This window comes from Oryctolagus cuniculus, chromosome 12 (genome assembly GCF_051225735.1).
Source record: "Oryctolagus cuniculus isolate XC-2025 breed Fujian yellow rabbit chromosome 12, ASM5122573v1, whole genome shotgun sequence".
Taxonomy (NCBI): domain Eukaryota; kingdom Metazoa; phylum Chordata; class Mammalia; order Lagomorpha; family Leporidae; genus Oryctolagus; species Oryctolagus cuniculus.
Genome location: NC_142878.1, coordinates 89,679,917 through 89,705,090, shown reverse-complemented (window position 1 = coordinate 89,705,090; position 25,174 = coordinate 89,679,917). Strand labels below are relative to the sequence as shown.

General features: G+C 58.7%; 1 protein-coding gene across 3 annotated transcripts in view; it reads right to left on the bottom strand.

Annotated features, from left to right (window-relative positions):
• The window catches only part of SMAD6 (SMAD family member 6), a 71,881-nt gene extending 60,196 nt beyond the window's left edge, over positions 1-11,685 (bottom strand). For all 3 annotated transcript variants that reach the window (XM_051822327.3, XM_051822328.3, XM_089310608.1), the window contains exons 1-2: positions 8,936-11,685; positions 1,433-1,489 (exon numbers count right to left, since the gene is read on the bottom strand). In XM_051822327.3, coding sequence (XP_051678287.2) covers positions 1,433-1,489; positions 8,936-9,752 — 874 coding nt within the window. In that variant the 5' untranslated portion in view covers positions 9,753-11,685. The remainder of the gene's footprint in view (positions 1-1,432; positions 1,490-8,935) is intronic.
• Positions 11,686-25,174: the final 13,489 nt, after the last annotated feature.

Here is a 25,174-nt window from a genome sequence, read left to right as displayed (position 1 = left end):
AACCCACTGTCCCTCAACCTCCCTCACTCCTGCTGCTCTCTGTCAGCGCAGCGAACGAGCAGCCTGGGGCAGCGCGCGCGGACACCCCCCCATCCCGCTGCACATGGACATCTGAGTTTCCTATCCCTTCCTTGTGACCAGGAAACAGTATTCTTTCAACTTTTCAAACCATCCTAAAAGCCACGCTTAGTGGCCACGCCCTTTAAAAACAGGAGGGGGCGGAGCATCACTCTTCCCCGGCCGCCTCCTCCTTGGAGACACCTGTTGGCTTCCTGGCCACTCCACTACAGGGCTGGGTGGCATCCTGGTGTGGGCCACTTTATCACTAAGACCGTTTGAGAGGGGACCTCCTAAAGGAGCAGCGCCTACTGGAATCCCGCTGACGTAGGCACTGCTGACACAGGCCTCGGGAGGGAAGGACAGGACGGGGACCTCCGACCTGCACAGGGGGGCTGCCTTGCGCTGGCTGGGCGGCTCCTCCCCCTCATGCACACCCACTCCTGGGCTCCCACCAGGAGACCCCTCCAAGTCTCCAAAGAACTAAACAAAGCTCCTCCGTCCACAAGACGATCATGCTTCTGGAACAAACAGCGGGGAAGCCACCATCATGGAGCCACTGACTCATAGTGTCTCATGGGACAGCCTTGCCCTCCCTTGCCCCTGGAGGTCAAACCCCCTGCAGGGGCCGGGTGGGCGCCTCGGGCCTCCCAGGGGAGGGCCTGCACGGGAAACTACAGTGCAGAGACGGCGCTGACACATGCTATGGGGAGGCCTACACCAGAAACAAAACAACCCCCCCCCCTTCGTGGTCACGGGGTGGAATGTTTTAGCATCATGCCACGCCATCTGACTTTTACAGCTCCAGGCCCACGGGAACTGCTGCGGGCACAAAGCTGCTCTCCCGGGACAGTGAAGGCCACGGCAACCCAGCCCGCCGCCGGGATGCCACGGATCCCACCGCTGCTCGGGCTCAGAACCTGCGCTCGGAGCCCTGCCTTGGAGACGGCCAGCGAAGGACGAGCCACCTCTACCTAGAGAGGCACAGGCATCCATCCCAGAGCCTGAGCTGACTGAAGGGGACCAGCCCCAGGTGGGGCAGGGAGGGAGAGGGAGGAGAAGAGACCCAGGACAACCCACCCACTCCCAAGGAGCTACTTCAGCCCAAGCCCATTCATCTCCCACAAGCCCGTGTTTAAAGGTCACAGAAAGGTTAATGATGAGCTGCGGAATTTCAAGATGTAAATAGCGTGCTGGGGAAGTTGGGTCTGCTTTGCCCTACCGTGGGAGTGTACGTAAAACCTCACCCCGTTTCAAAGCAACCAGGCCGGCTTCCACCCGCCCCGCCGCCCCTCCAGCCTGCCTTCCAGCTCTGGGCTGCAGGGGGACGCAGGATGGCCACATTGCCATGAGCGTGGTACCGGGGTACACTTACCCAGTGGCTTGTACTCGTCGCGAGGAGACAGCCGAGAGTAGGGGGGTGGTGGAGATTCTGGAAGACAGGAGACAAGATGTCACTGCTGGGGCGGGGGAGTTCACACCTGGGCTTTTAATTAGTGGTTTCTGCAAATCATAACCCCATGCCCTTGCACACCTTCCCTTCCCCACCGCCCCCACCTCTGCTGCCCCAAACCGGATGGATGTACACAAGACCTGGGCTCAAATCCTCCCCTGCCTCCCCTGGCTGTGTGACCCCAAGCAAGTTACAGCACCTCTCTGAGTCTTGTTTCCTCAGCTCTAAAATGGAGATAATGATCAGACAGACCTCCCGGCTTTGCTGCACGGTAACAGAAGATAATGTAGGCAAAAGGCTGAGAACAGCTCGTGGCGTTGTAGAAAGACACCTCTGTGATTATTACGATAACAACAGAAACATAGGCACAGGAAGTCAGAGCTGGGGTTGCCGGAGAAAATAGGGGGTGCCCATCTCAACCTGAATTTTGGGTAAACGTGGCAGGGTCTTATTTTGTTTTAGTGTAAGTCCATCCCTTGCAACATGTAGGACCTACTTATACTGCAATGGGACACGCTGTTTCTCTGAGACTGGAATTTGTCAGGCTTGGTCAGGACCCGGGGTGACTGCAGAGGCCCAGACATGGATGCTGGCTTCCGAACAAGCTGCCTCAGAACTAACACCCTAGGGTGCAGGAGGCTGGCGGGCAGGCGCAGACCAGGGAAGCCCCGCTCAGGGACCTGGACAGGAGGCCTCACCCCAGCTCTTCACTTCCGGCTCTCGGCCTCAGAGTCCAGGCCCCCTCCAGCCTTCCAGCTCAGACTCTCTGATTCCTCGCTGTCTACGGTATTTTTCTTTGGGCTGCCTTTCATCTGCCTAAAATACTCCTGCTTAAAAACATATATTTTGCCTTCAGAAGAATTCCTTAGCCTCTTGCTTTATGGGAAGCAACAATTTGCTAAACTAAGTAACAATTTGCATGAATGAAATGACCCTTCATTTTCCCTAAATGAAACTAAACACCACCAAATCGCAAACTAAAACAAACTCTCCGAGGCAATAAAGTGGTAATAACTATTATTAGGCGAGTATCAGTAACGACACAAGGGGTAATAAGTGTTTTTCGTAATTATAATAAGGCACAATTAGTTGTCGGAGCATTTGTTCTGCTCCACGCGTCCAATGAGGCTTCACCTCTTCCCCACCCCGGCCGTTCCAGCTAGAAGCTACTTCCACATAGTGAAGGCCTGCAGGTCTACACCCAGGCAATCTGCTGTGGACACGGTCAGGGAGAAGAAAAAGTGCCTCACAGAACGGCCCCTGGGAGAGAGGAGCCCCATGCCTGCCCCGGGTCTCACTCCAAGCCAGGCAGCGACTTTCCATTTCGTTCATTGGTGTTTTATTCTTTAGGTCTCAGGGACAGACTGATGGTCCTATTTTTATTTCACCCTTTCTCAAAAGCAAAACAAATGAACAAGATGGCAGAATTAGCCCCACTTCACAGATGGCCCCCTGCCAATCAGAGCACAGCAGGGGTCTGCACCCAGGCCTGACCCTGCTCCACCACCCAATGAGACAGGGAATCAGGACACCCCCTTTCACCCCTGCTGGGTCTTGGCTGTCACTTGGCGAATCCTGCACAGAAAGGACTCACTAGATCCATGTGGCCACAAACAGCAATGGGGATGACGGCCAAGGTGGGTACATTGTGGACAAAGGTACAGGTGAAAAGGCCTGTGGGCGAAAGGGAACCCACAGAAGACCTCAAACAAGACTCAGTAGATGGGGCCACCTGCCTCCCACTTTATGCATGTGACCTTGGGCCGAGGACGGACAGGAGGCATGGCACAGGAAGAGCTGGCCCTCCACAGGGAAAGAGAGCTGAGGCACTCCCACTGCACAGGGAGGCCCAGCTGAGGCCGGGCGAGTGGAAGGGACTCCCTCAGAACTGCTGTGGAGCCAGACTCAGAGCCAAGTTTAACCCCAGCCTCACAGCCTTCGGCCACTCCTCAAACATCAGAATGCCCGCAATTCCTGGATTAGCGTTGCTTTTGCAAAAATCCGTTTGGCAGGGCCAGAGCTGTGGTGCAGCAGGTAAAGCCACTGCCTGTAGGGCTGGCATCCCATGTGGGCACCAGTTCAAGTCCTGGCTGCTCCACTTCCGATCCAGCTCTCTGCTATGGCCTGGGAAAGCAGTAGAAGATGGCCCAACTCCTTGGGCCCCTGCACCCACGTGGGAGACCCAGAAGAAGCTCCTGGCTCCTGGCTTCAGCTCTCTCTCTTTCTCTCTCTCTCTGCCTCTGCCTGTCTGTAACTCTGCCTTTCAAATAAATAAAAAAATAAATCTTTTAAAAAAGCTCTGACTGGCAGGAAGTTCTGGGCATCTGCCCCCTGTTGGTAACACTGAAGGGTGTAGCTAATGTTAAGCCATTGTCGCCAATCCAAGCATCTCTTCTCGGGCCTACTTACTTGGGACCCCACAGATAAAGGGCAGGAATGGCTCAAGAAGTCCTCCCTGCAGGCGTCACACCTGCCACCCACGACCACATCTGAGTGGATGGATTCTGGCTGTTGCAGGTGAGACAGAAAGCAAGTCTACAAACCTGAAACATCAGACAGCCCAATGAGTGAGGGGCTACGAAGCTTTAGCTAATCACTAAATTCCATGCTAGGTGGGTAAAAAAGTGAGCGGGCTTGCTCACCGACTCCACCCCACAACAGAGGGATCCGGGGACTTGTGGTTCAACTCCTCCTTTTAACTAACAGCCAACCTGGCAGGCGCCTCCTTTAACAGCCAGGTGAAGGACCTGCCCAAGGCCACACAGGAAGTAGATGTTACTGTGTTTTAACTAGACCAAGCCCCAGGCCGGTGGGAGACCAGGACTAGGGTAAGCATTTTTTTTAAACACTGAGATATAATCTGCAGACCATAAGACTCACCCTTTTAAGGCACACAATTCAATGGTTTTGAGTTTATTCACAAAGCTATGTGACTGACCATGATCTAATTACAGGTCATTTTCATCACCGCAAAGAGTCCCTATCCCCATTAGCACTCACTTCCTAAACCTCCAACCCTAAACCTTAGGCAACCACTGATCTATTTTGTCTCTTCTGCACTTCTTATTTATTTATTTATTTAGATTTACTTATTTACTTGAAAGGCAGAGAGCAAGCGCGAGAGAGCTTCCACCCATTTGTTCACTCTCTAAAGGGCCACAGTGGCAGGGCTGGGCCAGGCAGGAGCCTGAAACTCCATCTGGGTCTCCCAGGTGGGTGGCAGGGGGAGCCCAAGCACTCGGGCCAACTGCTGCTGCTTCCTCAGCTGTGTGAGAGGGAGCTGGATCAGAAGCAGAGCAGCCGGCGCCCCAGCCGGAGCTCATATGGGATTCTGGTCTTGCAAACCCACTGTGCCACAGTGCTGGCCCCCTGGACATTTCTCACGCATGGAATCGCGACACGTGGCCTCTGTGACAGCCTCTCAGTCCACACACTGCTGTGCTGGAGCGTGGATCAGTCTTCATTCCTTTGAATGGCGGAATGGTATTCTATTGCATGCATGGGCCACATTTTGTTGAGTGGCTCATCAGCTCATGCACATCTGGGCTGTCTCCAAATACCGTGCTATGAACGCGACGGGGTATCTCCTTGCTGCCACTCCCACGTGACCCGCCGGCCCCACGTTCTCAGGGAGAATGATGCCCTATTGCTTCCCGGGGACGGCGGTGGGATGCTTAGTGCGGGAGACAAAAGCTCCCAAGAGAAACAGCTACCTCTGGGCCCCCCAGCGCACTTCCCTTCTCAGAAGTTGGCTTTGTACTTGCAAAAGTGGTGCTGATTTTAACAGTAACTGGCAGGCTCTCAACTTTAAAGGGAGAAGAACTCCTAGCGCCCTTCTAAAAGAAACTGGGACACACACACACACACCAGCAAAGTCAACCCTTCAAACATCCAGACTGAAGCATCAACGTTAGGAATCGCCTCCAATTTCTTTCAGGGGCAGGAGCAGTCAGCCAGGGGCCGGGTGCACCACGAGGCTAGGCCAGCGCTCAGCCCAGGCGTGCCTCTGGTGAGCCCCAGGGGGTATTTAGCCTTTTGGGATCTGGACCTAAACTCTAAAGCCAGGGAGAGTTCACAGACTCTTGAAACGCCTGGCAAGGCTTCAGTGTGGGAGGTACCTTCCTCCCACCACCTCGGCAGCCCACCTCTCTGGACCTCCAAGTACAACACCCCCCACCCCGCCCCGCCCCCGCCCTCGACCCTGCTCCCAGGGAATGGCTGTGGGTGGGGAGGGGGCCTCCCCAGCGCCCATCTCCTCCACCTCCCCTGAACCTGGAGGCTCAACCCCAAACTCGAGGATGGGAGACAGAAATGGAGCTCCTGGCACTTTAAGGCCGGCTGAGCCTAATTGCCCAGATTCCCCCGGCAGCCAGATAAACAGCGCGGCCGGCTGGCGCCAGCAAGAGGCAAACTGCACATTATCACCCCTTCCTCACCTCCAGGAGGAGCGAGGAGCGGCAGACAGGCAGGCCTGGGGGCCGCCGAGCGGGGCGGGGCGGGGCTTGGAAGCCCAACTTGAAATTGATCTCATTTCAAAGGGATAATGCCAGGCCAAATAAAAGGAAAACTTTCTGGCCCATTCTAATTCCTATAGTCCTGGCCTGGGAACCCTGTGTTTTCCTCGGCGGCCTCCTCCAGCCGTTTAGAAGTTCTCTGTCTCACTCTGTCTCTTTCCCGGGCGCAATTTGGATAATAGTAATTTACTGAATATAATTACAGAAAAAAAAAGTGGTGAAGCAAAGAGCAGGAGATTTATTCCAAACTTAATGGATACTTTCAGGAGAAAGGAGCTCTATAAACACAGGTTAGAGTTGTGATTAAAGCATTTCTCCACATCTCCGTCCACACAGGCACCCACCGAGCCTGGTGCGCTGGCTTCTCCCGGGACAGAAAGCCGCACCGGAGGGAGGCAGAGTGAGGGCCCGGACTCCCACGAGGCAGAGAGGCCAGGAGGCTCTGGGCTGTGCACAGACAGGGGGTCCTCACTAGAGGACCCCAGTTGCTGAGCCCTGGGAGCAGAGGGGAACTTGTGAACCCCTCCCTTTACAGAAGGGATAAAGAGGCCCAGGAAGAGGGGAACTGGCCCAAGGCCCCAAGCAAGCTGATGGATGGCACAGGACTGGCTCTGAGCGGCAGGGTCCCCCCTCCCCTGCCCTGCCCAGGAAGGGGCCTCCGGTCCCTGGGCGCCTGCAGGACCGGTGCCGGTGTGCCAGTGTGCTTTCCTCTTTAGCTGGGTGCCTGCTCAGGGTACATGGGTGTGCCAATGTGCTTTCCTCTTTAGCTGGGTGCCTGCTCAGGGTACATGTCTGTCTGTCTGTCTGCCCCATGCCCAGCCCTCTCCCCAGAGCCCTGGAAGGAGCAGTCTCCTTATCAGGACGCGCACGGCTGAGCCCCAGCTATGCGCCCGCCCAGCGACGGGAGCCAGGCTGGCGGCCAGGCGGCGGGGGCGGGGTGGGCAGCAAAGGGCTTCCCCAGAGCTCGGCCCCAGCGGCCAGGGGGTCAAGCAGGAGGGCTCGGAGCAGCAGTCCTCCCAGATGCCCCTAACGTGGCTGCCTGGGGGGTGGGGTGGAGGTGGGGGTCTCCCACAGGCTGGCAGCTAGCAAGGAGGCAGGGGCAAGCTCAGGTGCTGAAGGCTGCAACAGCGCCTCCTTCTGGTGGGGAGAAGGGAGTCAAGCCCAAGGCTTAGTCCTGGAATTAGAGAAGTGGAGAATATTCCCAGAACCACCCACACTGATGGGTTGTCAGTTATTGCCTGGCCAGAGCCTAGGACCTGATCCATCGTTAGGAACCAGCCAAGGCCACCTAAGTCAAACCAACAGCCAGGGAAACTCCTGGTGGAGGAGGCAGAAGTGGGGGTAGGTCCCGTTCACTGTCCTCCGCTTCCTGCCCGTCCACCAAGCTTGCCCTGCGCCCTGACTCTCTCTCTCTGCCCCGTCCTCAGAGCCCAGGCTCCAGGCTGGAGCTACGGCACTCCTGTAGGTGATGCCACTACAGGCACACACCCCCAGCAGCATTTCTCATCATACAGAGGCACAAACCTGACCCTGCCTGCATCCCTTCTGCCCAGGTGCTCCTCATCTTTCCCGCCACTGCCTGGCACAGAGAAAAGTGCTCGACAAACACTCGCGGGCACACTGACACGCCGAGAGAGGAAACACCCACCAATGCCTTCTGTTAGAGCAGAGAGGTTCCTACCAGCCATCTCCCACTCAAAACAAACAAACAAAAAAATGACCGGGGACAGGACAACCACCAACAGGGCCCCGGGCCCCAGAGACAGGGCAGAGAGAAGAAGGCCACTTCCTGGGGAAAACTGTCACAAGAGGCAAAAGGGCAGAGCAAGCCCCGTGTGGGTGACAGGTCAGGCCCCTCCCCCCGCCGCATCAGTGCCCTCTGCTCAGGCATCACCACGGATTGTCTTCCTGGCACAGATGCAGTCTCCCAGGTGCACCTTCCCCTTCCACACCGAGAGCCAGCAGGCCTGTGAGTCACCAGCCTGACCTTCTAGGTGTCCCCAGGCTGGGCGCTGACTCTCTCCAGGGAGGCCACTCTGGACGAATCCTGATCCCTCCCCGGCCCAGCCGCCTGTCACTCTCTGCCAGCCCCACCTCTGCAAGACCCCCCAGTGCCACCTAATGGATACACACACACACACACCCCTGAAGTGCTCCCCTAAAGGCTAAAGTGGTCTGAGCAGGGGGACTGCAAGCTCCTGGCCCAACCAGGGACTCCACCTATCCTCACCTTCGCTCCAGCACCCAGGACCCAGGGAAGCGAGGCTGCAGGTGGGGTGTGCGCAGGACATCCCAGGAGAACAAAGAAGGGCAGGGGGTTGTTCTCAGGGGTAATACAATATCTGGCTTCCTTTCCTACTCACATAAGCCTGCAGGAGCCTTTGCTCTCTGGAAAAGCTCAGCACACAAACTGGAGATGATGATGGAGGGCCCTGGCAATGGACACCCACGGGGTGTCGGCAGTGAGAGGGGGCTCGCCGCGCCAAGAGCCTTGCTCCAGAGACTAAAGGAGGGCGTTGCAACCACACTTCTGACTCCAGCCAGGGTGTCTCACCCAGCTGCACAACTCGCAGGAACATCACGTGGGCTCAGTTTATGCGCCCAAATGCCAAGGCTGAGAAACGGCCTGCCCTCCCCTTTCACTACCTGTGAAGTGGCAGCCTACGCCATGTACCCCTGAGCCTGCACGGAGAACGCCCCCCCCCCCAAAGCGTGCCTTCTAAGTTTGCCCGAGCCTTAAGACTACTATGTTGCCATTGCTTGGAGCGCGCTCGCACACCCACCGCCCGGCCCTCCTCCCCCGGGGCGCCCAACGCCGCAGGGGCGCGCCAGGGGACCCCCAACCGCCCGCCCACGCCCACGGCGCTGGAGACGCGGACAGGGGGCCGCGCGGGTTGCGAGGCGCGCTCACCTGGCCCGCAGAGCCGGCTGAAGTGGTAGGGGTTGCAGCACACGGTGGGGCCGTCGGCGGCAGCGGCGAAGCTGTGGCAGCCGCACAGGGGCTTCAGCTCCACGGCGTGCTGCAGGTCGGGCCAGCGGAAGAGGCGGCCGAGCAGCAGCTGCGGCGGCGCGGGCTGGCCGCCCAGGCGGAGGTCGGCGCGCGGCACCAGCACGCAGCCGCCCGGCACGCCGCCGCGGGACTCCACCGCCTCCAGCAGCGTGTCCAGCGAGCGCTCCTTGAGCCGCTTCAGCAGCGAGTACGTGACCGTCTTCAGTTCCTGCTCGAGCAGCAGCAGCCGCGAGCGCGCTTCGCGGCTCCGCCCGCCGCCCGCCGGCTCCAGCGCCGCCCCGGCCAGGGGGTCCCCGGCGTCCCGCGGCGCGCCGGCGGCGTCCCGCTCCGAGAAGAGACAGCAGGTCACCGTCTCGCAGTCGCTCTCGGGCAGCCAGCCCGGGCCGCCCGGCTCCGCCACGTCCAGCAGGGAGCCCCCAGCGCCGGCCCCCGGCTCCGACACGGGCCTCTGGGGGCCCCCTGCGCGCCGGCGCCTGCCCGCGCTCTGGGCGCCTCGCTGTCCCACCGCGTCCCGGGGCCGCCGCGGGGCTACCGGGCGGACTTCGGGGCGGCCGCAGCCTCCGCCCTCTCGTGCCCGCGGGGCCGGCTCAGCTCGGCTGCCAAAGCCCCCATCCTCGTCGCCGCCGCCGCCGCCGCCGCCGCCGCCTTCCTCCCGGTCGGGGACCACACGACTTCGCCAAAGTCGCCGCACCAGCCCCGAGCGTTTGGACCTGAACATACGATATCCTTTGGCGCCGGGGGTGGAGGGGAGGCGGTCTCCGGTTACCAGGGGTCCGTTCCCTCAGCGAGGCGCGGGCCGCAGCCCCACATGAAGCTCCGCCGCGGAGCGCCGTGCAGACCGCGCACAGCCCGTCGTCGAAGGGGCGCCGCAGGGTTGCAACATGAGGGAGCTCGCCGAGGCGGGCGGGCCGAGAGCACGCGCGGGGCCGGGGGCCGCGCCGCTCGGCCACTCCAGCGCCCGCGCTCCGGGGGGCTGCAGGCGGCGCGCCGCGGCGGCGACGACCCCGCGAGGGGCCGGCGAGCCTTCAGGAGACGCGCGGCTGGTCCATGGGCACAAAGCGCTCGCGCCGGACCCCGAGTGTGTCTGGGAAGCCCTGCTTTTAAAAAAACTCAAGCGCTCCACTACATGGGCTCTTCCTGCCAGGTCCGAAAGGCAGGCTTGTAGATACCCTCAGCTCCCTTCTTAACTCCCTGCAAAATAAAAGGGGAGGGGGGGGCGGGGAGGGGGGAAAAAAAGGAAGGAAGGAGAGGGAGAAGCGATCCCAAAACAAAACCCCCAGTCCCTGGATTTGCGTGCACGGAAGGCCAACTCCGTCTCAGGTCCCCGGCGCTAGATGCACTTGGAGCGAGTCCTCCCGGACGCGGGTGTCAACACATTGAGTGGAAGCTGCAAAAATTCCCAAAGAGCTGCCGGGGATCCTTAATGAAAAGTGCAGTCCGCCGAGGCCGAGGTCGCAGCCCGCCCCGCGCCGCGCTCGGACGCGCCGGGCGCCGCGGCGGCCGAGGTCGCCCGCCTCCCCCCTCCGCCAAAGTGCCTCCCGGTGGCCCCGCGGTCCCCGCGAGGGCTGGCGCGGCAGCGCCCGGCGGCTCGGGCTCTCGGCGCGGCGCCCTCGCTCGCTCCCCCGCTCGGCTCGCTCTCTTTTTTGTTCTCCTCAAACGCACACTGAGGGCCCCCGGAGGAGCGCCGCGGAGTCATTGGCTGCCTCCCATCATATGCCAGTCTAGACACTTTGGCGGCTCCGCGGCGCTGATTGTTGCGCAAACAAGGTTTCAAGTTTCTTAACTCTTAAAGGAGAACACGTCCCATTGCAGGGCCCGAGGCGCGCAGGGGCCGGCTCCCGGGGCGGGCCGAGCCCCGGCCCCCGCCCCGCGCCCGCCCCGGGCCTGACAGCGCCCGAGGCCCGCTCTCGGTGGCTCGCGTCGCGTCGCGCCCCGGGCACGGATGCGAGCGGGCACACGCGCGCTTTCCGCGTACACGCGGTGACGACGGGACGCGGCGCTGGCGAGCCCCCCGCCACTCGGGCGCGCACGGCGCCCCCCGCCTCGAGCACCCACTCGCAGATACGCCTTGCCCTTCAGAGTGGGTCTAAGCCCCCGTTGCCGGGGCGGGCACGGATGTGCTTGAGTGCCTGCCCGCCTCGCGTCTCTGGGGAGCATGGGACCGCTGAGACGGTGGGGAGCAAGGTCTTGCAGGACGGGCCCCCTGTGCAGAGTCGGGGTCTCTCGGCTGAGCCAGCTGAGGGGGAGGGGGCGGGCGGGAGAGACTGCACTGGCGGGGCAGGGGGCTCCGGGACGGCCCGAGCTGGTTAGTTGAAGGAGGTGGGGGTCGAGGCGAGCGGTGCCTCCTCGCCGGCTCCTCTCGGCCCAGCCTAGGAGCGAGGGGAGCCGCCTGTAGTCCCCGGACCCCCTCCAGGCCGGGTGCTTCCACCTCCCCCCTTTTCCTGGCCAATTGGATCTGCCAGGCGTTGAGGGCTGGGGGCCTGGGGTCGTGCTTTCCCCGGCGAGGATGCCCCCACGAGAGTGCGGGGCGGTCCGTGGGCGGGGGCGCGGCGGCCGCCCGGCGCGGGAAGGGTTAAGGCCGCTCCTGCCCCTGGAGCCGGCGCGGCGGGGTACCTCCTCGGGCGCGCTCGCTCGTCCGAGGGTGGCAAAAGTTCAAGCTTGTAAAGTCGGGATTGGTCCCGCGCGGAGGGGAAAAAAGGCCTGGTCCCCCCTCCCCCTCCCGGGCGAGGCGCCGATTGGCCGGGCCGCGGGGCCGGCCCCGCCCCTCCCGGCGCACGGCGGCCCCGCCCCCGGCGCGGCGCCCCGCCCCTTTCCGGGCAGGAGCCGGGCCCCGCGCTGAATGAAAGAAATTCCGCTACTCCCATTGGCCCGGGGCTGGGCGCCCTTCCCCCGCGGGGGCGCGGGTCTCCCCCGGGCGCGCACGCTGGGGGCTGGCGCGGTGCTTGTGCGGCCGAGCTAGCCCCCCAGCCCAGAGTCTGTCTGGGCGCTGGGGGAAGGGCGAGCTTTGCAGGAAGAACCCAGAACCATTTGCAGTACCTGAAGCCAGGTACTGTTGGCGCCGCGCGCCCTGGGGGAGACAGGGGCTCTCCCCTGATGCGATACCGCACCGACAAACGTCCCCACCGTCCCCTGCCTCTCTGGTCGAGTGGAAGCAGCTGTCCTAGCCTCAGTTTCTTTGGAAACGCGGATGCAGAGGCCTGCTCGGAGTGCTTTCACAGAGCCCTGAAGACGCGGGGACATGGTGCTTGTCACGTGCTCACGCCGCAAGTGAGCTGCAGGCTGACTCTGCAAACACACCTACGTCACAGCACCCCCAAGGCTGCGTGACCCGCACCCCCGGAAACCCGTCCCGGGGTCCCTCAGTCACTGCCCGCTACGGGAAATTCATGCATCGTAAAAACCAAGGGGAGGTCAGGATGAAGAATTCCCTTCTAGGAGGGCACTTACTGGTTTGGCTGTGGAGTGCAATAGCAGTGTGTTCCACCGCGTTCCCGAAACTTAATCATTTAATTCTCACGACGACCTTGATATGCAACGTTACCCCTCATCGCAAATGGAGAGCCCGTGCAGGGACCTATGGAGAGTGCTAACCTGCTAAAAACCTCCAGCCAGCGTGTGCATCCCTAACCTCAGGAAGTCGCTGGGGGGGGGGGGGGGTCCCTGTTGCAGGATTTTCAATCCACGTGTTTCGGGCGAGGCCCGGAGAGACTCCACATCACAGCACTTGTCAGGAGGTGTGGTTGTTACCACTCTTTTATAGATAAGGACACTAAGCCACAAAGACTTGCACAGCTTGTAATTAGTGGCCGAGGGGGATTTGATGCAGCCAGTTTGGCTGGGGCAGGTGTGTGCTGGGAAGCAGAGGAAAGGGGATAGTGTGGAGAAGGGGTGTTGCCTGCAGGTCGGCAGGGCTGTGCACACCCCTGGGGCAGATACGTGAGCGGTGGCTCCATTTGGCCCCTCTTGCAGCCCTGCAGCCCTGAGTTCCCGGATGCTTGGCCGGTGCTCCGGCTCCCAGGAGAAATGCCTTCTTCCCTGGGCAGCAACTTGCGTACTTTGGGCCCTGAGCCCTCGCTCCCTGCCTGGGGAGCCCTGAGCCCAGACTCTGCGTAAGCCCACGTTCAGTGCCGACCGTACCCGTGTCGGATCTGGAGGTTTCCGGGCTCTCATCTGTCAGAATTGCCCTGGAAGTGATTGCCAAAATGGAGGACCCACAGTCAGCGTCTAAGGTGGACTGTGGTAGTGACAGGAAGGGGAGGGCGGTGACCGGTCTAGGACCTTGGATTCCTAGGGCTCCTCCAGCCCCAGGCCTGGCGCGCGTGTGGCCACTAGAGGGTGCAGGCGGCGGAGCCGAGAAGGGCCGGGCGGCGGCGGCGGCGGCACCGTGCGGGGACTCCCAGCGTCCTACACTGCCAGACCCGGGAGCCCGCTCCGGCTCCCTGCAGCTGCGAGGCGGGGGGAAGGCGGGTTCCTGCCGCTCACCCTCAGCTCTCTGCAGGGCCCGGGCTGCGGCGATTGAGATCTGCCCCACAAAGCGCTCACTCTGTGCGTCTCCCTCGAGGCGCCTACCCAATTCCTGCCGTTCCTGGGAGCGGAAAGGTTGCGGCGCAGGCCACCCACAGCCGCCTGAGAGCGTGAGGTCAGAAGCAGGCCAGGGGACGCCAGTCCCTCCGTCGCACGGGACAGCGCTGTCCTGTGTCTTCCTCGCAGCCCCTGGCCCCGGGTGGGCACTCAGTAAATGGCTCTGGGGTGGGACGGTTGAGTTCAAGCCCTGAGCTTGCAGCTCGGCCCAGGTGAGGGAGTGCGCTTACCTGCCCTGTCATCACATCTCCAACAATGCGCAAGATAAGCTGTGGTGTTTTATTATTATTTTTTAAGGGAAGAAAACAGAGGTTCAGAGATCTGTCTCGGGTCACATGGCCAGGAGGTAGCAGAGCTGAGACTTGAACCCAGTGTGCAGCTGGGAGGTTTCTATGCTGGCTGGGAAGGCATGAGGCCTGTAACAGCAGAAGTCACACGACACTGAACTTGCTCTTGAGCAGTAGGAAGGGGGCGGGGTCTAGGGGCCACCACCTATAAACAGAGACATCTCAGAGGAAGCTTGGGCCACCTCCTGTTGGTCAAGTGGACTGGCAGGGGGATGACTCATCATAACCCACATCATAGGAGACTGATGGATAAGCCTGGGTCCCCATTCGTGAACTCTTAAGAACTATAGGCTCAGGGTTGGGGTTTTTTTTGTTTGTTTTATGGAAGTTTTATTTAGTTAGTTGAAAGACACAGAGAGAGCTTTCATCCTCTGGTTCACTCCCCAAATGGCCACAACAGCCAGGGCTGGGCCAGGTTAAAACAAAGAGCCAGGAGCTTTTTCCACATTTCCTGTGTAGGTTTCAGGAGCCCAAGCACTTGGACCATCTTCCACTGCTTTCCCAGGTGCATTAGCAGGGAGCTGGATTGGAAGTGGAACAGCCGGGACTCAAACCAATGTTCATGTGGGATGCTGACCCAGCATGCCACAGCCTGGTCCCTAGGCCACAGTTTTTTGTTTTGTTTTGTTTTGTTTTGTCTTGTTTTTTTTTTTTTTTTTTTTTTTTTTTTTTTTTTTTTTTGACAGGCAGAGTGGACAGTGAGAGAGAGAGACAGAGAGAAAGGTCTTCCTTTGCCGCTGGTTCACCCTCCAATGGCCGCCGCTGCAGCCGGCGCACCGCGCTGATCCTGGCAGGAGCCAGGTACTTATCCTGGTCTCCCATGGGGTGCAGGGCCCAAGCACCTGGGCCATCCTCCACTGCACTCCCTGGCCATAGCAGAGAGCTGGCCTGGAAGAGGGGCAACCGGGACAGAATCCGGCGCCCCAACCGGGACTAGAACCCGGTGTGCCGGCGCCGCTAGGCGGAGGATTAGCCTATTGAGCCACGGCGCCGGCTCTTGTTTTTGTTTTTTTAAGATTTTATTTGAGGGGTAGAGTTACAGACAGTGAGAGAGAGGTCTTCCATCCACTGATACACTCCCCAGATGGCTGCAATGGCCAGAGCTGGGCCAATCCGAAGCCAGGCGCCTCTTCCGGGTCTCCCACATAGGTGCAGGGGCCCAAGCACTTGGGCCATCTACTGCTTTCCCAGGCCACAGCAGAGAGCTGGATTGGAAGAGGAGCAGCCGGGACTGGAACCAGCGCCCACGTGGGATGCTGGCACTGCAGGCAGAGAATTAACCTGCTATTCCACAGCGCCGGCCCTAGGCCTCAGTTTTATAAAACACCAATAGGTGGCTGAATGGCATTGTCTGCCTGCCCTTGTTGGAGGACAAACCTGCTTGGGAAACATGGCCCCACATAGGGGACTTGGCTGCCCTTGGGCAGTGGTAGAAAACTCTTCCGAAGCTTCCTCACTTGAGTCTACATGTGAAGGAATGATGCTTGGTGTCTATTTATTGCACACATGTTTATTGATCTCCTACTGTGTGCTGGATCCTTTGGCTCTAGTGGGAAGACAGACCATACCACAGTATATTTGGAGGCACAGGTGCCACGGTCACATACAAAGCAGAGGAGCGAGGAATGCTGGGAGAAGGTGGGTGTGGTTTAGAGAAGCTTCCCTGTGAAGCCAGCAGTGGAGCAAGACCTCGGTGGTGGAGGCACAAGCTCTGGCATTCTCTGGGGGGACAATGTTGCCGGCAGAGAGCAGCAAGTACAAGGGTCCTGCGGTGGCAGTGTGCCCAGCCCATTCTACAGCCATCAGAGAGCTGATGAAGTAGAAGAAATGCTGGGAGGCAGATTGTGCGTCCCTGAGGGCCACCCTTGGATCCCTGGCAGGTCCTTGGAGTGACTTGGGAGCCCCGGAGATTAGAGAAGGGAAGGACCAGGATCTGCCTTCTGTTGTCACAAGCGCCCTCTAGCCGCTGGATAGAGAATAGCAAGTCCGGGCAGGTGCTGCTGTGTGAAAAACAGACACAAGCGCAGGCAGGCAGGAGCCAGAGCCGGGTCAGAGGGTGCAGGGGTCCCGACAGGAGGCCCTGGTGGACCAGGGCCGGAGCATGGAGGTGGGAAGGCAGTGGTCAGATCCTGGGCACGGTGCATCGTGGAGGTGGGAAGGGGGTGGTCAGATCCTGGGCACGGTGCATCGTGGAGGTGGGAAGGGGGTGGTCAGATCCTGGGCACGGCGCATCGTGGAGGTGGGAAGGGGGTGGTCAGATCCTGGGCACGGTGCATCGTGGAGGTGGATGCAGGGTGATTGGCTCTCACGTCTTTGTAGGTGGGAGAGAAGCTCTAAGCATTACACCCAGGTCACAGACATCATCTCCTAAGTCAGTTCAAGGCTTATTTAGCCTTGGGGGCCACCTGCAGTGCCGGCATCCCATGTGGGTGCCGGTTCCAGTCCTCTTCCGATCCAGCTCTCTGTTGTGGCCTGGGAAAGCAGTAGAAGATGGCCCAAGCCCTTGGGCTCCTGTACCTGCATGGGAGACATGGAAGAAGCTCCTGGCTTGTGTTTGTATGACTTTAAAATAAATACATAATGGTGGGCATTTGGTCAGTGTCTCAGATGCCAGGTAGGACGCCGGCATCCCATATCCGAGAGCCAGGGTTTCAGTGCTGGCTCCTGGCTTGGGCAGCCCTAGCCATGGCAAGCCTTACCAGTGGAGGGGCGCTCTCTCTGTCTCTCTCTCTCTGCCTTCTATAAAGTAAATTATACATACAAAATCATTTCACATGAGCCTGTGTATTTAGTAGGTGAACCAACCTGTCTATCCAGCCACCACCTGAAGTGGTGTCCCCTGGGAACACCATTATGAATGTGATAACTGGAACAGCGGTTTAACCAATTCCTGGCGTCCCCCACTTGAGGTTTTTGCTTCATCTTACTGAGAATGATTTTTCCTTGTCCCATCTCTCAATTTGGGGGCACATTACCATAGCCCCTCGAAACAGATGGTTGAGTTTGCTAGCACCACCCCTCAAAGTACAGGCTTGGTTAAGAGCTAGGGCTACAGGGTCCACAGCCCTGGGTTCAAATCCTGTGTGGCCACCTCTTAGCTGTGTGGTCTTGGGCAGTTTCTTTCACCTGCTACAATACCCCCCAGGGGGGTGTGGGTGGAAATGTATTTCCAGGTTGTAGACAACACATGGGGAGCCTGTGGCGTAACTGGTGAGTGATAACAGCATCAGGAGGTTATTTGGAAGATCAAAATGCTTAACACGGTGCCTGGCGCCTAATAAGAGCTCGGTAAACAGCAGCTATCATTAGTGGAATGAGTATGGAGTCACTCATTACCAAGTGCAACCACTAGCCTAATGACAACCCTGCAAGCCACTTATCCAGGGGGATACTCAGTTTCCCCATCTGTAAAATGGGCTGACTTGGCCACAATGGGAGTGCAATGAATGAGGCTCTGACCTTGGACACACTGCAGGACTCAGCAACTTAGTAAGCTGGATAAGCAGGAGTGCCCGCCCCAGAGCGTCCTTGCAGGGCCGGGGTGAGTGGTGGGTGCATGACATAGGGGGACGTGGTGGTGGCCATGGTTCTGCCCTGGTGTGCGCAGGGGAGGGGCACCACCCTGCACGCAGGCAGCTTTCAGAACCAGCGTGTGTGTGGATGATGGAGGCTGTGACAAGCAGAGGCCAGGGCAAGGCTGTGCTTTGTGCATTTGCTCCAGTGAAACTGGGCTGGTGTGGGACCAGAATGTCAGAGAGAGAGAGAGAGAGAGAGAGAGAGAGAGAGAGAGAGAGTGTTCTATCCGCCGCTGGTTCACTCCCCAAATGCCCACAACAGCCAGGGCTGGGCCAGCTGAAGCCAGGAGTCAGGAGCTCCACCTGGCCCATCCTCCACTGCCTCCCCAGGCGTAACACCAGGAAGCTGGATTGGAAGCGGAGGAGCCAGGACTCTGTGATTAGGGACGTGCGTGTCCCAGGCAGTGGCTTGACTGCTGTATCGCAGTGCCAGCCCCAGCATATTTTTTCTAATATTAAAGCTATGCCACTGCGTCTTTGAGCAGAGGCGGGAGACTCCTAGCGAACGCCCTGTCAGTGACACCAGACAGCAGGCCTGACCCCACGCCCTCCTGGAGGAGGCTCACACCTGCAACCTGCAAGGGACATACTCGTCGGTGCCCCCCGGCACTCACCGGGAGCCAAAGGCAAGGAGCGGGAGCCCTGCAGGGAACAGGAGTTTACTTTGAAGAAACGTCTGCCCTGAGTCACTGTTTCACACTATGGCCAGGGAGAACTTTCTAGCATTCCCTTGTGATGGGTCCCTGTGCTAACAGATGGAGGGAAGCCTCCGAGCCCTGTCAGGTACAGGCTGCCCCGCCCCGCCCCCTCCCATGGACACGGGTGCTGGACCAGAGAGCGCGTGCCCCCTCAAACGCCCCGCTGTCTGACAGCCCAGACCTGGCACAGCCTCCCCCCTCCTCCTCCTCTGAGCCCTGGTGTCCGTCTCTCCCTGGTGACCTGCCCCAGGCCGTCTTCCTGGCCCTGCCCTGGTATTTATAATCCCTTCTCCCTGGGGCCTGCAGGGATTGGTCCGCAGCCAGAGAGGCCCTCTGGAGCCACGCACGAGCCCCCAAGCCCCCAGCCCTGCACCCAGAAAGTGCTCCCGCACCGGGGAGGGGGGGAGATAGGGCAGGTTTTTGGTTTTAATGGAGCTGGCCATGGTGGCCTCCCCCCTAGAAGTCCGCAACCACCTCTCCCCACAGCAGTGCCCACACCTGCCACTCCAGATTCTACATAGACCATACACAAGTGCTCACATGTGCATAGCATGATACAGGTATGTGGCCAGGTGCTGCTAAGTGGGGAGTTACGCTCCATGAGGTTACTCTACAGATAACGTAAGTTGGAAGCAACCTTAGCTTTTTCAAGAGGATCTGGTTTAAAAAAATATGATCTATCATCAGTTGTTGGAAAAAGAAAGAAGCAGCCCTCTTTATAAAAAGATCAGGTGGGGCGGCGCTGTGACGTGGCAAGTAAAGCCACCGCCTGCAGTGCCAGCATCCCATATGGATGCAGGTTCGAGTCCCGGCTGCTCCACTTTCGATCCAGCTCTCTGCTGTGGCCTGGGAAAGCAGCAAAAGATAGCCAAATGCTTGGGCCCCTGCACCCACATGGGAGACCCAGATGAAGCTCCTGCATTCTGGTTTTGCTGCCATATGTGGAGTAAGCCAGTGAATGGGAAATCTCTCTGTCTCTCCACCTCTCCCTCTCTATAACTCTGACTTTCAAATAAATAAGTCTTAAAAAAATAGATCAGGCCATTAAGTGGCTAACAGCAGTGTGGACAGTATGCTACAATGTGCATACTTTGGTTTTTAAGATTTATTTATTCAAAAGGCAGAATGACAAAGAAGGAGATACAGAGAGAGATCTTCCAACCAATGGTTCACTCCCCAAATGGCTACAACAGCCAGATCTGGGCCAGGCTGACATCAAGAGCCAGGAACTCCACCTGGGGCTCCACGCAGGTGCAGGGGCCCAAGCACTTGAGCTGTCTTCCAACGGCTTCCCAGGCACATCAGCAGGGAGCTGGGTCAAAGCAAAGCAGCTGGGGTGGGGCAGAGGGGGGAGGGGAGGGGAGGGGGACGGCCCTGTGGCGCAGGTTAATCTTCCACCTGCAGCAACTCACATGAGTGACAGTTCAAGTCCCAGCTGCTCCTCTTCAGATCCAGCTCTCTGCTATGGCCTGGGAAAGCAGTAGAAGATGGCCCGGCACTTGGGACCCTGCATCCGCATGGGAAGCCCCAGAGGAAGCTCCTGGCTCCTGGCTTCAGAGCGGCACAGTTCCACCATTGTGGCCATTTGGGGAGTGAACCAGCAGATGGAATATCTCTCTCTCTTCCTCTCACTGTAACTCTACCTCTCAAATAAATAAAATATTAAAAAAAAAGAAAAGAAAAGCAGCTGGGACTCGAACTTGTGCTCCTGTATGGGATGCTATACCATAAGTGGCACAACACTGGGCCCTGTAATTTTTTTTTAAGTCTATGTGTTTGTATATGCAGAGAACGTCTTTGGAAAGACACATGAGAAACAGGCAAAGATGTCTCTGGGGAGGGGACAGGGAGGCTGAAAGCCCCCGTGGGTGTGGGTTCTAACCCACGGGCAAGGCCCCGGCCCCGAGTGGGACGCTGACCCAGCATTACACTCCATCCTTATCTGCCCCGACTCTCGCTGCGAGGCGGCAGCCAGGTGCCGGCACTTCCCACCGCTCCCTCCAAAGGGGCCTGTTTGCTTTTTTCTTTGCTTGCCTTAATTTATTCCATTACGTAGGCAATACGTGGCCCCCGCACAAAAATCTAAACAGTGCCACAGGTTCAGTTTAAAAGAAGCCTTCCAGGGGCTGGCACTGTGGCACAGCAGGCTAGGTTGCCACCAGCAATGCCAGCGTCCCTTGTGGGGTGCCCATTTGAGTCCTGGCTACTTGGCTTCCAACCCAGCTCCTTGCTAATGCACTTGGGAATGCAGCAGGTGATGGCCCAAGCACTTGGGCCCTTGTTACCCGCGTTGGAGACACAGATGAAGTCACAGGCTTTGGACTGGCCCAGCTCCAGCTGGTGCGACCATTTGGGGAGGGAACCAGTGGATGGAAGATTCTCTCTCTCTTTCATACTCTCCCTGAAAAATAAATATAAAATATTTAAATATTTTTATAAATATAAATAAATCTTTTTTATAAATATAAATATAAATCTTTAAATTAAAAAAGACAAAAGCATTCCCCCTCTCTCCTGCCCTCCGATTCCTGGGTATGCACCCATGGCACCTTCTGGATTTTTGTACCTTGGCTGAATCGCCGCCCCGCCCCCTCAAAAGCAATGAAATCAGGTATTTAAAAGCAATAGCTACATGATTAAAAGAGTAAACCTTTGTTGAGGAAGGACAAAGTCAACAACAGAAGTGTTGATTGCAGAGTTAAACCCATGAGTAAGCTTCAGAGCAGGGCGAGACTGAGGGACCGATGAAGTGACACCAAGAAGAGCTGGAAGTGACAGCCGGTGGCGGTGAGAGGGGGCGGCCCGTCCCATCCTGCTCTTGCCGGGCCCCTGTGTGGACATCTTCTCTCCCTCGCCACACCAGGGCAGGTTGTGCCCTCATTGTCTTCCCAGAGCGGGGCGTGCGGGGCGTGCTAGCCCTACGGCTTCTGACATGAGCCCGAGATGGGTCACCAGTGCCATCCAGCACCCGGGGCCTGGCCTCTTCTATCTTCACAGCCCCTTCTTCCTTTAAAAAGCAGTTCAGAGACCGGCTTGACGACCTAGGGGGTTAGGCCACCACCTGCGACACCGGCATCCCATGTGGCCGCCGGTTTGATTCCCGGCTGCTCCACTTCCGATCCCGCTCCCTGCTAATGCGCCTGGGAAAGCAGCCGGCCCATTGTCACCCAGGCTGCAATTCTGAGTCAGCGCCCCCAAGGGAGCTTTTGAACCCACTACAACCCAGTCCCCGCCCCCTGAGTGCTGCAGGCCAGCTGGTCTGGGGCCCAGGGTTGCAGTATGGGGCAGGGCTCCGCACCCGTGGCTGCACCTGTGAATGCCAAGCAGGCTGGGAAGTGAGCAGCCTTCGCCCTTCGGCACTGTCTAGGACCCTGTGGCTGCCACAGGCCCCCTGGAGGCCATGCAAGCGGCATTTGGAGAAGGCTGTAGAAGAATGAGGACCTTTATCTTAAAGATGGCCTCCGCAGCTGCTTCTGGCCTGGGTCCACTCCTGCGTGAGCTGCTGCGAGGCCAGCATTCCTGCCTGCGACAGGAGGGGACCAGAGCCCGCCCCCACCTCGCAGGGGACCGGCCAGCGGGCGTGCCGTAGGTTTCCCCTGCACCTGCCCCTCTGCAGCCACCAGGTCAGCCTCTCTGGGTTGGGCCCCAGCTGCGCTTTCTTTCCAAGTGCTCTGAAGGAATTGTCCGCACAGAAACCACTTTGAGTGAAGAGCGGACCTGTGTTCTACGCCTTGGACTGGGAGGCAGGACAAAGCGTGTACAAAAGGTGAAAGAACATCACGTGTGTTCTTGATGCGCTGGGCTCAAAAGACAGGCAAGAGAAGTGAGTGTGTGTGTGTGTGTGTGTGTGTGTGTGTGCATGTGTGGAGTTTCAGGAGGGAGAAGCAAAGGAGGCTGCCTGGAGGAGGCAAGAGGACAGCAAGGGACAGGGCAGAGAAGGTGGGGATGAGCGCGGAGCAGGGTGACCACTGCGGCCAGCATAGGTAGCCCCTGAGAGCGCCCCACTGGGGTCCGAGTGCATCCAGGTCACCCCGCCCAGCAAGGTGGTGTTGTGTGAGGCCCCGGCACAGAGCGAGAGGAACAGAGCCCGATTGTCCCTGTCCTAACGGGGAGATCACTGATGCTCACAGCAGCTACTAAGGGATTTTTAGTCGCCAGCAGACAGTGGTGAGCCTGTCATAATGATCCTGAACTTTGCAAGGCAGCTTTGAACTTGCTCAGAATAGGCCCTGAATACCAAGAAGGGCAAGACCATTCCAAATGAGGGTGGGCGCGACGGGACAGGAAAAGGGGTGTGCTGGCCGCGGCAGGGGAGGTGAGTGGAGCCGCTCGGCTGTGTCACTGTGGTGAGTTTTGTTACAGTGTTGCGACGTGCTTGGTTTGCATACTGCACTATTTCTCTCTTCGCCCAAGAATATGCTTCCTGATTTTTCTTGAAACACTCTCTTGGTATATTTTGATTTTTAAAATAAAGACACAGGAATAAGAACTGCTTCTTTCTCCTCTTAGTTGCACTAAGAATTTAAAAAGCCAACCCAAGCCCAATGATAAAAATAAATAAATAAATAAATAAAATAAAAGTAGTTGACAGTGTGTGTGGGAAGGGCATTAGGGAGTGGTGGGGTCTGGGGCTAATTGTTGTGCTCGGACCCATGGCAGGCAAGACACTTGCTTCTTAGCTCCAATCAGGCCTGCAGACCCCTGGGAGAAACTAGGAGGTGGCTGTGACAACCTCTGTTTCCCCCTTTCCCTTTAATAGTAGCATGGTGGCTTGTTTTTAGCTGGGCATATTTTATGGGGAAAAAGTACCTTGGCCTGATTGTAGTTACATGACTGTCCCTACCCTCCCGTGCACTTTGAATGGCCATGGCACTCTAGTGTGAGGCTTCTGGGGTGGCTGCACAAAAGGAACAGTTTCGTCTGGGCAACACCCATTTTTATACCCAGCTTTTCCTTCTCTGGCCTAGAGTATGGATGTGATGACTGGAGCCCTGGAGGCCCTCATGGACCATGAAGCAACCTGGGCAGACGGAAGCCACACACTGATGATAGCGGAGCAGAGTGAGGAGCCCAAGTTCTTGGTGGCTTCTGGCGGCCCCCACGCCAGGCCTGGGCTGCGTGGGCCCGGGCAGGGTCTCTCTCCTGCCTCTTACGCATGAGAGACTCCTGTCTCAGCCAAGCTCCTGTCATGTTGAGTTTTTCTTACTTCATCTGCCCAATTTCATCCTTACTAAAATAAGCGGGCTCACTGCAGTAACCCCAGTGTGCCGAGGGCGGGGCCCCTGGGGATGGGATTAGAGCCCCTGGGAAGCCCCAGAGCACCCGCCCCCGTGCCATCAGTGAAGTGGCCCCCACGAGACAGCAGGGCTGCGTGAACGTCTGGGGAGTGTCTGTTACCTCTCACTCTCTTTCTCCGCCTCAGAAAGATGGACAGAAACAGAGTCACCAAATCTGTTAAATAAGGTCTTTCTTTTTAAACAAGGACTTATTTTATTTGAAAGAGTTACAGAGAGGGAGAGGCAGAGACAGAGACAGAGAAAGCAGCTGCCTCCCGCTGGGTCACTCCTCAGATGGCCACAACGGCCAGGGCTGGGCCAGGCTGAAGCCAGCAGCTTCATCCAGGTCTCCCATGTGGGTGCAGGGGCTCAAGCGCTTGGGCCATCCTCCACTGCTTTCCCAGGTGCATTAGCAGGGAGCTGGATCAGAAGCAGAGCAGCCACAACTCGAACTGGCCCCTGCAGTTGGGCTGTGGGCGCCGGCACCACAGGCCAGGGCTTTAACCCACTGTGCCACAGTGCACATCTTTGCTTTCGGAGTCCACGCTGGACTCGGGCACTGGGGGACACCAGCATGTGCTCACAGCAGGGGCAGGGGTCCTGCTAGGTGGCCCTGGGCCCTGCGTATCTTCTCCCAAAAGTCACAGCTCCTAGCAGCAGGCGTCTCCATCCCCCACCCTCCTCTGTCCTCTCGGGAGACCCAGACGATCCCGCGGAGCCTTTACCGGGGCTGGATGCAGTTCTCCAGCCCCACCCCCACCCCCGCCTGGCAGAGTCTCTTATCCAACTCTCAGTTACCCAGTCCCGGCCCACACACTGGGCGGCGGAGAAAGCGCCCACTTTGCGGACGGCAGGTGCTCCTGGCACTTCACCCTCGGCCTGAGCCCAGTGGTATGTGCCTCCCCAGCCCCCTCCCACCCTCCCCAGCTCCGTCAGCAGCACCAGCAGCCGTCTACTCTCCCGGGATCACAACCTGGACGTGCACTTGCACTCTGCGGCTGCCCTGCCCTGGGCCCACGCAGAACAGGATTCAGTACTTCCACCTCTGCTCTCACTCCCACGCCGCCACCTGCTCAACCTCTGTGCACCTGCCGCCCTCGGCAGCCGCCTAGGCAGACTCCCTGCCCCCACAGGGGACCCCGGGGACCACAGCTCTGATCCTGACCTGCTCAAACACCTGCTCCCATGGGTGGGGGTCTGGTCTAGCAGTTCACACTCCCACAACCCATGTCTGAGTGCCTGGGTTCGAGTCCTGGCTGTGGCTCCTGACTGCAGCTTCCTATTTATGCAGATCCAGGAAGGCAACAAAGGATGGCCCCGGTGCTTGGGTCCCTGCCTCCCAGGGGGAGACCTGGATGGAGCTCGCAGCTCCTGGCTTCAGATCGACCCAGCTCCGGCCATTGCAGCCATCTGGGAGTGAACCAGAGGGTGGAGACCTCTCTCTCTCTCTCTCTGCCTCTGCCTCTGCCTCTCTGTAACTCTGGCTCTCGAATAAATAAATAAATAAATCTTTAAAAAAAAATCACCCAACAACTTAGAAGCTACAAGCACCCACGTGTGCTGGAGCAGCCGCCCGCTGTGCTGGTCTGGGCCAGGCCTGGCCGGCGGGCGGCTGAGTGACTGGGTGAGAGGAGGTGTGGCCACCAGTCCCTCGCCTGCAGCT